This window comes from Oryzias latipes, chromosome 20 (genome assembly GCF_002234675.1).
Source record: "Oryzias latipes chromosome 20, ASM223467v1".
Classification (NCBI taxonomy): Eukaryota; Metazoa; Chordata; class Actinopteri; order Beloniformes; family Adrianichthyidae; genus Oryzias; species Oryzias latipes.
In genome coordinates, this window is record NC_019878.2 from 1,965,263 (window position 1) to 1,979,191 (window position 13,929).

A 13,929-nucleotide genomic window follows, 5' to 3' on the forward strand; every position below is an offset into this window, starting at 1 on the left:
GGTTGTTTTAAAGAGGCCAGCGCAGTGATAGACATTTAAAATTTCTGACCAAAACTTCTTTTTCAGGTGAGCATTTTACTGTGGGTTGTCACTTTTTAATGCACACCCAGCAGCCAATCAGAATCGAGTATTCACCCGGACCATGGCACAAACTTTTAATTCTATAACTTTTTTTTTCTAAATCTTATTAAGCTCAATCTTCTCCTGAAGAAAAGACTGGGATGCAACAAGTTTAAATCTTTGAATTCTGTTAATTTATTATTTGCATTAAAATAAAAATCAAACACCTTTAGTTTATCTGGAAGACAAGAACCGCCATGTGTGCAAAGATTTTTTCCGGTCTTTTTTTCAAGATAATTATTCATTAGGTCTCTTAAAACTAGTTTGTCATTGGAAATATATGTTTCTTATTACTTTTCAAATGACAAATGGCTAATATAAAAGTTTGTTTCTGATCAACAACTTTCGTACAATTTCCACGAGTTTGACCAGAACCAAGTAATCAGTGGGATGCCTGTCAGCATAGAGGATCTCTGCAGATTCTTGTGTGGTCGTAGTGTTTTTAATGTTTCTGATAAAATAAAGAGCATTATCTTTTTCAAAGTTATGTAAAGTAACTGAAGCTCTGAACTCACAACTGAGTTTCTTAAGTTGATGGACACAACAACAGCTGATGACATAGTCAGCTCTCTAGTTACTGTGCTGGATGATGCTGGAGTAATCTGGTCACGTGATGACAGTCTGGTCACTGATGGCGCCCCATTAAAGGTCAGGAAGAAGGCATGTGTTGCCACAAAATTCAAGCAGAAACCAGGAAAAGACTTGTGGACACTCATCGTGTTTTGCACACTTGAATAACAGTAAATGTGTTTCTGCACAGGATTTTAATCCTGATATTGATGGACGGGTGAAGTTTCAGGAGAGAAAGGAGGTTAAATTCTTATGTTCACAAATGTTATCAGGTTTAATTTAGTTGAATTTTTAATGGTTTGGTTATTTACATTTAAGGCACGGTGTTTCGTTTTTTTTCTGTAGCCCCTTGTGAGTTTATTATTGGGATTGCTTCAGTATCAGATATCAAATATTCAGTCTGTATAAAATTGAATAGACCAACTTTTTTTGAAGTCAAGAGATCCATTGGCCCCAAGTGATTAGGCTACTATGTTGGTTGAGGCATTTTTTTCCAACTGAGTAAAAAAACTAAAATAAAGCTGTTATTTTGCCTTTACGTTACTGGTCTGGTCCACTTGAGATCAGACGGGCTGAATGTGGCCCCTGAACCAAAATGAGTTTGACACCCCTGGTCTAGCTGTTGTAATAAACTGTAGAATAACGTCAGTCCGCCTATGTACTGAATTTCTGTTGTTCCAGTTATCAACTGGTCTTGCCCAATATGCCTACCCAATAGTATAGAACATTTAGGCAATGTGACCGGAAGCTGTGTTAAGGTGAACATGATCACTTTATAATAGACACCCAGCAGCCAATTAGAATCAAGCCTTCATCTGGACAATGTTATAACAAAATAAAAAGAAAGTTCAAAATTCACAAATGTTGTTGTGTCGGTTATGCTGATGGAAACACAGATGAAGCAATAGTTTCACAACGTTGTTTCTGCTTGTTGTTGCCGATGGTTCCTAATTTCTTTGGAGTCCATAGTGTGGAATTCTCAATTTCTTTTTAACTTTTTGCTTCACATGGGATCCTGTTGCTGAAAAACATGAAACAGGCGAAATGAAAGATCATGAAGTTTAACAGAAACATGAACCAAAACATTTCTTCACTTCCATTAAAACATGAATCCATCCATCCATCCATCCATCCATCCATCCATCCATCCATCCACCCATCCATCCATCCACCCACCCACCCATCCATCCATCCATCCATCCATCCATCCATCCATCCACCCATCCTCCCACCCATCAATCCATCCATCCATCCATCCATCCATCCATCCATCCATCCATCCATCCATCCATCCATCCATCCACCCATCCATCCATCCACCCATCCATCCATCCACCCACCCACCCATCCATCCATCCATCCATCCACCCATCCATCCATCCATCCATCCATCCATCCATCCATCCATCCATCCATCCATCCTCAGAACCTGTTGTATCCCTAGGCACTTTAATGTTTGGAGTTGGGTCATCTAGACCAGTGTTTTTCAACCTTTTTTGAGCCACGGCTCACTTTAACCTTGACAAAAATCCCGTGGCACACCAGTATCCCAAAAAAAAAAAGCAGAAACTCATAGTCTGTATTGATCCACCCCCCCCCGGCAATCTGACGTGCATTTTTGTGATGATTGTGGCAGAAAAAGCAGGAAGTTGCAGATGTTTTTTCTAAAAGATGTAATAAAAGTTAAGTTACATACAAACTGTATGTTCGTTGTGTTTTCAATCCGTGTAACTTTCAAGGACGACTCATTGTACGCTGAGGCGCTGTCCCTTTCAGGCCAATGCATCATGGGAGATGTAGTGCGAAAACTGCGAAAAAACGGCAGAAAGACTAGCGTTTCTGAGCTTCATGTTTTTGTTCACTTGTTCCACGGTCTGATACCGGATTCTGTGGAAAGCTACACCGCTAAAGACGAGCTTTAGCTGGTGTTTTTGTCGGAACTGACTGAGTTATGAGCTAAATTGGAACAAGGAAGTGGAGACTTTAACCACTTCTGATTGGTCAGACTGATGACATGTGATTAAGCCTTCAAGAATGATTGGTGGAGTCGTGGAGACAGTAAAAGCTGCGGGACTTTTCAGAAAACATATATAGCTGCAGCTAAATCGCGTTACCGTCATTCTTATAAAAATGTCTTTAATAGAATCAAATAAACACAAAGAAAAAAGTATTTTATGATCGTTTATATTCCTAACTACTCAGTGTTTTATCAGGACCTGTTTGGATGAACAAAGAGCTGATTTCCTGGAGATGGTAATTGTTTTGAGATCAGTGAATGAGGGCAATTTTCCACGGCACACTTGACCATCTCCCACGGCACACTAGTGTGCCGCGGCACACTGGTTGAAAAACACTGATCTAGACCCACTAGACAGTGTACTGAACCTTTTTTCTTCAATGATTTGTGATCTTCACTGGTGTCCATGGATTACATGAAATCTTTCCACCTTTATCCACCTTTGTCATGGTAGGGCGAACACGTCAATGGAAGGGTGGGGTCATCTAAGATAGCACAGGGGTTACGAGTCACAGGGTTGCTTGAGTCAAACCAGCTGCTGTTGGGCAGAGTACACCCTGAACAGATCACCACAGCCACACTCAAGTTAACAACACACACACACACACGCACACACACACATGGATGTAAATTCTCAGCTGGGATGTTCATCTCTGAGCTCATTTCTAAATGTCAGAAAGACTCTGCACACAATAAAGAAACTAATCATCTTCTGGTTGCTCTTCATCAACTGACCTTCATGTCATCCTCACACAGAGCAGTCCTAAATGTACAAACTCTCACCTCCTCAACTTTATTTTGAAAATCACAGATGTACAGCAACTTCCTCCACAACTAAACAACAGGATTTGAAGAACTTTACCTTTTTTTCTTCTGCTGCAAATCACCAGGACGATTAGAACAGCAGCGATCACAACAAGTGAAGCCACTGCGACGATGCTGCTGATGATGATGATGATTACAAGAGAATTGTCTGAAACAAAAAAAAGTTATTTAGTTCAAAAAGGAGATTTTTTTCTTTAAATCTGTAAAACATGAAAGAACATTTAGAGGAAAGTTGACAGAAAATCTTCTGCAGCTAAACGTTGCCGTCTTTGGTAACTTCTTACTCAGCATCATGTTTTCATGTGAACTCAATCTAAATGTTGCTGCAAGTTTCAAAGTAAAACACAATCACAAAGACGGGACGAGTTCTGACAGACTTCATGTTGATCACGTTTGGATGTCTGGAACATGGGAGCAATTTCTCTGATCTGTGACAGAAAAACTAGTTTCTCACTTGATTCCTCAGCTGGACTCAGAGAGACTTGAGTGATGTTGGTCTCCTCATCCTTGCTGACTTCACATGTGTATGTTCCCTCATGATCTGCAGATAAGTGCTGCAGTGTGAGTCTGCCTGACTCTGATACATCCTTCACATGCTGCTTCCACTCCTCTGACACTCTCTGCTCATCATCCTCTTTCTTGGTCACAATCATCTGATTCTGATTGAAGCTCCAAACCAGACTGAAGCCTTTGAGGGAGGAGTCTGAGGCAGAGCAGGAGATGGTTGCTTCTCCAGAGATGATCTTCACTGAAGCTGGACAATAGAAACATAGAAACAGTTCATCATGAAATAAAACATCAAGTCCAAATGTCTGACAGCCTGAAGCAAAGACACTGAGATGTTTGCACACAGCCTCCTGCCTCCATATTGACATGAATGACACTTTGAAAGACTTGAAAGAAATCATTTCAGAGCTGAATCCTCCATAGTCTGCTGGATCCTGGAGGATCCTGTAGGTCTGCATGCAGAAACAGTCCCACAGTGACAAAGAACATCAAGGTCTTTGATTCTGAAAGTTCTGCCATGATCAGACAGAGATTTCTCCAGATGAACTGGAACACTCACGTCCTCTCCTCCATGAAGCTCTCCTCTGGTTTGATGGAGTGCTGATGGTGCAGATGTAGTCCAGGTCATCTTCACCGTCTGAAAGAGTCAGAGAGCTGCTGATGTTGTAAAGAAGTTCTTCAGTCTTCTGGACTCTGGTTGTGTTCTGGAAGGTTCTGCTGGATGGAGGACTGATGGACCAGCTGAGATCAGGTTGAGGATAGATCCCACCTGAGCTGCAGATGATCTGGTTTTCCGTCTGCTTCATGTTGATCTTCTGAGGTGGAGCTGCAACAAGTGGAAAAAGTAGAATTTCAGCTTCCAGCAGTGTAGAATCAGTGTTTGTGTGGAAAAGTCAATCCTCTCTTCCTGCTGCTAGAATTCCAGCTTTAAGCAGGTTCAGGATGAACTGATCCTCAGCAGGTGTGTCCTCCTCTAATCCACACTCTCACTAATCTGCAGCTCTGCTTGAAATCTTTCTTCATTTCCTTCAACATTGGAGCTGAACCTCCTTCAATTCTGCAGAATCTCTCACTTGTTGTTCATTTCTTTTGGGACATTTTCAGCCTTAATGACAGATTTCTCTGATAAATTTCCAGCTGTAAAGTCAACAAATGTCTGCATTTTCCCATTTCCTGTCCTTCCTTCATCTCTTCTGGTTCAGCTTTAAGAGCTTTCACATCTTTCTGTTCTTGCAGTCGTCTCTGCTTCAACAAAGAAAACCTTTTAGTGACTCCAAGATTTGGAGGATTTCAAGAAGCTTTTAGTTTTCTCTGCTCAGTCTGCTGCCCCTGCGACCCGGTCCCGGATAAGCGGAGGAAGATGGATGGATGGATGGATTTTAGTTTCAGAGACACAGAACATTTGTTTATCAGAGAATGGGACAGATTCAGGAGAATCAGGAACTTTGGATCATGAACTACTGTCTAAACTCTGAATTCAAGTTCATTTCATGACTTACTGTGGAACATTCAGCTTTAAGAATGCCTGATGGACTGAATGGGAGAAACTGAGCTAAAACATTTGGACTTTCTCCAGTTTTCTGGGTTTCTCGTACCGTAAACCTTCATGTTGATGTAGAATTCTCCTGTTTCAGTGATGGTGCTGGTGTAACATCGATATCTTCCTTCATCCTGAACCATCACTCCTGTCAGCTGCAGGGAGGCGTTTCCTTTGGAGATCTGATCCTGGAACAGAGACATTCTTCCTCTAAACCTCTGGTGCTGGTATTGCAGTTGGTCCTTGTTGTCATAGTAGGAGTTAACCCAAGTCATTTTTGGTCCCAGCTTAAACCAGTGAATAACAGGATCATCTCCAGGTGTAAACCTGCAGGGTAAAATGCAGCTCTGTCCAAACTTACAGGAGACCTCTGCATCTGTGAACATCAGAGACAGATGTGTAAATGTTGAACTGCAGAGAAACACTTTTTCTCATAGGATGAGACTTAATGAAGGACATTCTTCACTTTTAGTACGTTTTACTTTTTCTTTGAATAAGAGATATGCGATTAAAAACTTTATTGGTTGGTAATAAGGACAGATTCATGTTTGAACAGCCTTTATATTCATATCAGACATTAATTTTGTTGTAAATCTGAAAAAAGGAGGCTCATTTCAATCTTTTCATGGTTTTTGATACTTTTGTCAAATAATAAATTTACTGAAGATAATAACGGCCACGTCTGTTCATATTTTTTAAAACTTGTTTTCTTTATATAGAGACTTAATTTGTTTCCACAAGAAAACAAACAAAAAAATTAGGACGTCAGAATACAATTTCTTATTTGGATATCAATACACGAACCTAAATGACAAACAGGATCATCGCTAACTGATGAGCTCATGAGTTAACTCTCTAGCACAGGGGTGTCAAACTCATTTTGGTTTGGGGGCCACATTCAGCTTGTCTGATCTAAGGTAACGTAAAAGCAAAATAACAGCTTTGTTTTGAAGCTCAGAAACGCTAGTCTTTCTGCCGTTTTTTTCGCAGATTTCGCACTACATCTCCCATGATGCATTGGCTTGAAAGGGACAGCGCCTCAGCGTACAATGAGTCGTCCTTGTTACACGTCTTGAAAACACACCCAACATACAGTTTGTGTGTAAGTTAACTTTTATTACATCTTTTAGAAAAAACATCTGCAACTTTCGGGGGGGGGGGGGGGGGGGGTAGATCAATACAGACTATGAGTCTCTGCTTTTTTTTTTTTGGGGATGCTGGTGTGCCACGGGATTTTTGTCAAGGTTAAAGTGTGCCGTGGCTCAAAAAAGGTTGAAAAACACTGGTCTAGATGACCCAACTCCAAATATTAAAGTGCCTAGGGATACAACAGGTTCTGAGGATGGATGGATGGATGGATGGATGGATGGATGGATGGATGGATGGATGGATGGATGGATGGATGGGTGGGTGGGTGGGTGGGTGGGTGGATGGATGGATGGATGGATGGATGGATGGGTGGGTGGGTGGGTGGGTGGGTGGAAGGATGGATGGATGGGTGGGTGGGTGGGTGGGTGGGTGGGTGGGTGGGTGGGTGGGTGGATGGATGGATGGATGGATGGATGGATGGGTGGGTGGGTGGGTGGATGGATGGATGGATGGATGGATGGATGGATGGGTGGGTGGGTGGGTGGGTGGGTGGGTGGATGGATGGATGGATGGATGGATGGATGGATGGATGGAAGGATGGATGGGTGGGTGGATGGATGGATGGATGGGTGGATGGGTGGATGGATGGATGGATGGATGGGTGGGTGGATGGATGGATGGATGGATGGATGGGTGGGTGGGTGGGTGGGTGGGTGGGTGGATGGATGGATGGATGGATGGATGGATGGGTGGATGGATGGGTGGGTGGGTGGGTGGGTGGATGGATGGATGGATGGATGGATGGGTGGGTGGGTGGGTGGGTGGATGGATGGATGGGTGGATGGATGGGTGGATTGATGGGTGGGTGGATGGATGGATGGGTGGGTGGGTGGATGGATGGGTGGGTGGGTGGGTGGATGGATGGATGGATGGATGGATGGATGGATGGATGGATGGATGGATGGGTGGGAGGGTGGGTGGGTGGATGGATGGATGGGTGGATGGATGGATGGATGGATGGATGGATGGATGGATGGATGGATGGATGGATGGGTGGGTGGATGGATGGATGGGTGGATGGATGGATGGATGGATGGATGGATGGGTGGGTGGATGGATGGATGGATGGATGGATGGATTCATGTTTTAATGGAAGTGAAGAAATGTTTTGTTCATGTTTCTGTTAAACTTCATGATCTTTCATTTCGCCTGTTTCATGTTTTTCAGCAACAGGATCCCATGTGAAGCAAAAAGTTAAAAAGAAATTGAGAATTCCACACTATGGACTCCAAAGAAATTAGGAACCATCGGCAACAACAAGCAGAAACAACGTTGTGAAACTATTGCTTCATCTGTGTTTCCATCAGCATAACCGACACAACAACATTTGTGAATTTTGAACTTTCTTTTTATTTTGTTATAACATTGTCCAGATGAAGGCTTGATTCTAATTGGCTGCTGGGTGTCTATTATAAAGTGATCATGTTCACCTTAACACAGCTTCCGGTCACATTGCCTAAATGTTCTATACTATTGGGTAGGCATATTGGGCAAGACCAGTTGATAACTGGAACAACAGAAATTCAGTACATAGGCGGACTGACGTTATTCTACAGTTTATTACAACAGCTAGACCAGGGGTGTCAAACTCATTTTGGTTCAGGGGCCACATTCAGCCCGTCTGATCTCAAGTGGACCAGACCAGTGACGTAAAGGCAAAATAACAGCTTTATTTTAGTTTTTTTACTCAGTTGGAAAAAAATGCCTCAACCAACATAGTAGCCTAATCACTTGGGGCCAATGGATCTCTTGACTTCAAAAAAAGTTGGTCTATTCAATTTTATAAAGACTGAATATTTGATATCTGATACTGAAGCAATCCCAATAATAAACTCACAAGGGGCTACAGAAAAAAAACGAAACACCGTGCCTTAAATGTAAATAACCAAACCATTAAAAATTCAACTAAATAAACCTGATAACATTTGTGAACATAAGAATTTAACCTCCTTTCTCTCCTGAAACTTCACCCGTCCAACAATATCAGGATTAAAATCCTGTGCAGAAACACATTTACTGTTATTCAAGTGTGCAAAACACGATGAATGTCCACAAGTCTTTTCCTGGTTTCTGCTTGAATTTTGTGGCAACACATGCCTTCTTCCTGACCTTTAATGGGGCGCCATCAGTGACCAGACTGTCATCACGTGACCAGATTACTCCAGCATCATCCAGCACAGTAACTAGAGAGCTGACTATGTCATCAGCTGTTGTTGTGTCCATCAACTTAAGAAACTCAGTTGTGAGTTCAGAGCTTCAGTTACTTTACATAACTTTGAAAAAGATAATGCTCTTTATTTTATCAGAAACATTAAAAACACTACGACCACACAAGAATCTGCAGAGATCCTCTATGCTGACAGGCATCCCACTGATTACTTGGTTCTGGTCAAACTCGTGGAAATTGTACGAAAGTTGTTGATCAGAAACAAACTTTTATATTAGCCATTTGTCATTTGAAAAGTAATAAGAAACATATATTTCCAATGACAAACTAGTTTTAAGAGACCTAATGAATAATTATCTTGAAAAAAAGACCGGAAAAAATCTTTGCACACATGGCGGTTCTTGTCTTCCAGATAAACTAAAGGTGTTTGATTTTTATTTTAATGCAAATAATAAATTAACAGAATTCAAAGATTTAAACTTGTTGCATCCCAGTCTTTTCTTCAGGAGAAGATTGAGCTTAATAAGATTTAGAAAAAAAAAGTTATAGAATTAAAAGTTTGTGCCATGGTCCGGGTGAATACTCGATTCTGATTGGCTGCTGGGTGTGCATTAAAAAGTGACAACCCACAGTAAAATGCTCACCTGAAAAAGAAGTTTTGGTCAGAAATTTTAAATGTCTATCACTGCGCTGGCCTCTTTAAAACAACCTTTAGCTTTATCACCTGGACAAAAACAGCAGGTTTCTGCCGGCTCACCTGTTACCATGACAACATGCAACACTCTGTCTCAAATAGTCAGTTTTTTGTAAAAAAAAAAGGGATTTAAACAGCAAAAATTACAAGAATTAAAGCCGTTGTATGGCCCCCGCCCCCGTCGCTCGCCTCTAGGCACCACCGCCGTGGTATCGCTGCCCACCTCTATGCAGTGCCACCGCCCAACTTTTATCAAAGCTAGTAAAAGCTGCATATACTAATTATGCTAACTATGATAATTATGTTAATGTGGCTAAAGATGCTAACATTGCGATCAACTGACTCAGATAATCACATTGCTTAAGATGCTAAACATGCTAAGAATGCTAGTTTTGCTATTTTGGCTAAAATGGTCTAGCATTGCGATCAGCATCATCAACTGACTCAGAAAAACACATTGCTCCATTGGTATAAGCTGCATGTGATGAGTTGATAGAATATCCACTTTTTTCAAAATGGTGGCTTTTCTGTTCATTTTATCTCCATAGCAACCATTTTATGTTTTGGTCGACTGGGGTAAACGAAGAGATCGACGTCAGTTTCAGACAAATCGGAAAAGTAAACTTCTGGTTTAAGGTTTAGATTATGGCTTCACCGTCACTTTGTGTGCTTGGTGACATGAGTGCCATCGATATAGAAGAAGGATTAGTATCTATCATTTTCGTAACTCTTTGTATTGCTAAAAAAACTATTTTAATAAATTGGAAAAACAAGAAAAATATAAATATAAGTCGGGACAACCCTCTTGGGGCCCATGGTCGCTCTGGGGTCATCTCTGGGGGGTCATCCGCTTAACTAGCTTCCGTCTGGGGTGGGGTGGGGTGGGGGGCTTGTCGGCCCTGTCCTGTGGGGGGGCGTTCTGGGGGGGAGGGGGAGCCCACTATTGGTAAGGGACCTTGGGGTGTTGACGGGTTGGGGTCTCCGCTGAGGCAATGGGCGGTTGCCCCGGCCGGTTGGCTGCCTCGGTCCAGTCGAGGCCTGACCAGAGCTCTTCTAGGGCCGGCGCTTGGGGGTGGGGGCCTGGGCTTGCTCCGGGGGGCCTGCGCTTTCTGTCTTCTCTCTCTCTGTGTGGGGTGGGTGGTGCTGGGCCGGGGGTGTCGGCGCCTCCAGGGATGGGGCCCCTGGTCTGGGGGGCCGGGCCCCTATGCTGGGGGGGGGGGGGGGGGGGGGACGGCTGTTTGACCACCGGGGGACAGTCTACCAGCTGTCCCCAACTTACCCCCTTCCTCATATTACCTCATATTAGGGTGAGGGGGTGGGGGGCTTAGCCTGCTATAATCCTTGGGGGGGGGGGGGGCTACTTGGTAGTGGTCCCCCCCTCTCATGGTTGCTGTATGGAGTAGGCCCCCCCTCTTTCGGTTTTATTTGCACCTTAGACATGTAGGATCCTTGGTAGGGGGGGTGCTTGGACATCACTGCCAGCAAGCAGCAGATGTCCTCCCAGGACCCTACCCGCCAATTTTAACCGCACCTTAGACATTTAGGGCCCCTTGGTGGGGAGGGTGAGGGGACATCACTGTGAATAATGAGGAGATGTCCCCTCAGTGCCCAACCCGCCAATTTTAACTGCACCCCCATTAGTACACACACCCCTCCCCCCTCAAAATATACATTCCAACATAAACACACGCACACACAGACCCTCTCAAACACACAAACACGCACACACATTGGCAAGGAAGGTGGGACCTAGGACCATCTGTCCCCTACCCCTTCCCTGGTGGGGGGTACGGGGTCCTTGGCAACGGCGGCCGTGTCCCCTGGGTGTCGGTTTCCTGGGCCCGGCGGTGCTCTTTCTGCGCGGGGGGGGGTTCACATCACACCTGAGCCGGGGGTGTCCGTGTCCCTGGGGGGTGGGTTCGGGTCCTTGCCCCTGGGTGCTGGGCCCCGCCAAGTCTCCGACTGTGGCCGAGCCTGGTCGGGCCAAGTTAACAACACCCCTAGTGGGCTCCCTTTCTCCCCTTTCTCCCCGCTCTCCCCTCCTGGGCGGGGGTGGCTGGCCCCTGCCTTGCTCCTCCCTGGACCAACCGTGGGCCGGGTGGGTGGCTGCCTGGTGTGTGGGGCGGGTCTCCCTTGGGGGGTCCTGGCTCGTACTTGGGGTTGGGGCGGGGGGATGCCCGGAACTCCTGGGGGGTGGTGGGCTGCTCGTCTGCGGCTGTGGGCGCCCTTCTCGGGTGGGGCCCTGCGTTGGGCTCTCCCGGCGCGGCGGGGCCTCCTGGTTGGGCTGGGACGGCGCTCCCTTTCCCTCCGTGCCTCCCTGCTCTCTGGCTCTGGGGGCCTCCCGGCGGTCCTGCTGGCCCTGGCCTGGGTGGCGGGCTGGGTCGCCCGGGGGGCGGTTGTTCCCTGCCTGCTGCCGTGTGGCGTTGGGGGTTCCGGCTACCGCTGCTGGTACGGCGGGGGTCTTGGTGTGGGGATGGCTGGGCACTCTCCTTCCTTCTTTTCACATTCCACCGTCCATTTTAGAAAAACATAAACACTCACCTGAGCACAGGTGTTAGCTCACCTTTGCACTAACAGTTTGTATGATTGAATGACTGAAATATTTCACACTAGTTAGTTTAAAGGCATAAGTATGCGTGTGTGAACACTATCTGTTTTGTGTACATGTTGACATGTGGACTTTTTTTTTTCTTTCAGCCAGCAGGTGTGTTGATAACATTTGAGTGTGTGTGTGGACAGGCCCCGCCCTCTTTGTACTACATTTGAACCTTACCGTAATGATAAACAACCAGTAAACCTGTTGCTTTATGCTGCTTCATGGTCTTATCCCCCCCTCCTATTATCACCCTCTTACCCCCCCCTCTCTCTAACATCCCTCTCTCTTCTTCCCTTCTTTCCTTTTCCGTCCGGTCCAACACTAAAGATTTTCAAACATGATTGAAATTAATAAAGTTTGGCCTCAATTACAAAAGGGGTTTATTCAGACATACCTTTGGTTTGTCTGAAGATTAATAACCCCTTTTGTTAAAGTAAAATATGTCCAACACAAGAGGCCGTCAGCTGTCATCTGCCTGCCCAGCTGTTGGACAGGATAAGTTAGAAAAAAAAAAGAAAAAAAAAGGAAAAGTAAACTTTTGGATGTCCTTAGCAACAGAGGTTTTTTGCAAACCACGCCCACAGTCCTTGTACGTCTATATGCAGTGTTTTTCAAAATCTTCAGTTCCAGCCATGGATGCATGCATTCAAATTTCACAGCATTCCATTGAAAAACATACGAGTTATAACAGTGTGCCACTTTTGCAAGGTCTCCCACGAAGACGAGTTTTTGATTGTATCTGGTACTACAGGTGCTTTTTTTTAAGATTCAAGATGGCGGCTTCTTCCTAAAGAAAAAGGTCAACGAAACTTCTTTGGTGCTTGCAGACTCAAGCTAACGGCATGTTTGTGCGTTTTGGTGAAAATCACATAAACCAAAGTGTCGTTTTCCCATATTGTCGAAAAAGTCTAAATGTTGAAAGAGTTCGCCACGAAAAGGCCACTAAGCCGTAGGTCGTGTGGCCGTCCAATGATAATTTCAAAACTTCCTTGGGATATCCCCAACACGTGTGTTTTGATTTCATAACTGTATTTTGAAATATTTATGGCCTGCAGCAGCAGTCACTGAATGCAAGGACCATATTGTATTTGCAGTTGGAAAGATTTTGGCGCCTTTCAGCGAAAATCTGACCCCCGACACATACTCGAACAGTCACCAAAATGTGAAAACAACTTGGATGAATTGCAAATGAATTTTCCACAAAATCAACATCACCCCCCTGAAGACGATGACATCACGGCGAGCGGTCACTTAAAAAAAATGAAAGGGCCGAAAATCGCATGTGGGGCCAAAAAAAAATTATTTCAAAATACAGTTACGAAACCAAAACACAAGTGTTGGGGATATCCCAAGAAAGTTTTGAAATCATCATTGGATGGCCAAACCACCTGTGGCTTGGTGGCCTTTTTGTGGTGAACCCTAAGAATTGGCAATTTCTGTGTTTGTCCACAATATTGGAAAACAAAACTTTTGTTTGAGCGATGTTCGTGAAATTGCAGACACTTGCTGCCAGCTCCACTCTACAAACACCAAAGAAGTGTCGTTGACCTTTGACCTTGGGAAAAGGCCGCCATCTTGCATTTTGAAAAAAAAGCACCTTTAGCGCCAGATACAAACAAAAACTCGTCCTAGGTATTTTTAGTGATCGTATTGTAATTTCTTAGGCATCCATAGCAAGGTACTGTGGACAAAATGTTGGAATTAGAAGTTGTAGATTTTACATGGCATGATCACGGCGAATTCGCAT

The 13,929-nt window shown here is 44.3% G+C and overlaps 1 protein-coding gene across 1 annotated transcript in view; it reads right to left on the reverse strand.

Moving 5' to 3' along the window:
- LOC105353823 (hemicentin-1) overlaps positions 1-6,314 on the reverse strand; it is a 62,558-nt gene extending 56,244 nt beyond the window's left edge. Inside the window, exons 1-3 of the mRNA XM_023950054.1 lie at positions 5,635-6,314; positions 4,599-4,865; positions 3,987-4,286 (exon numbers count right to left, since the gene is read on the reverse strand). Of these exons, the coding sequence (XP_023805822.1) occupies positions 3,987-4,286; positions 4,599-4,865; positions 5,635-5,962 (895 nt within the window). The 5' untranslated portion in view covers positions 5,963-6,314. The remainder of the gene's footprint in view (positions 1-3,986; positions 4,287-4,598; positions 4,866-5,634) is intronic.
- Positions 6,315-13,929: the final 7,615 nt, after the last annotated feature.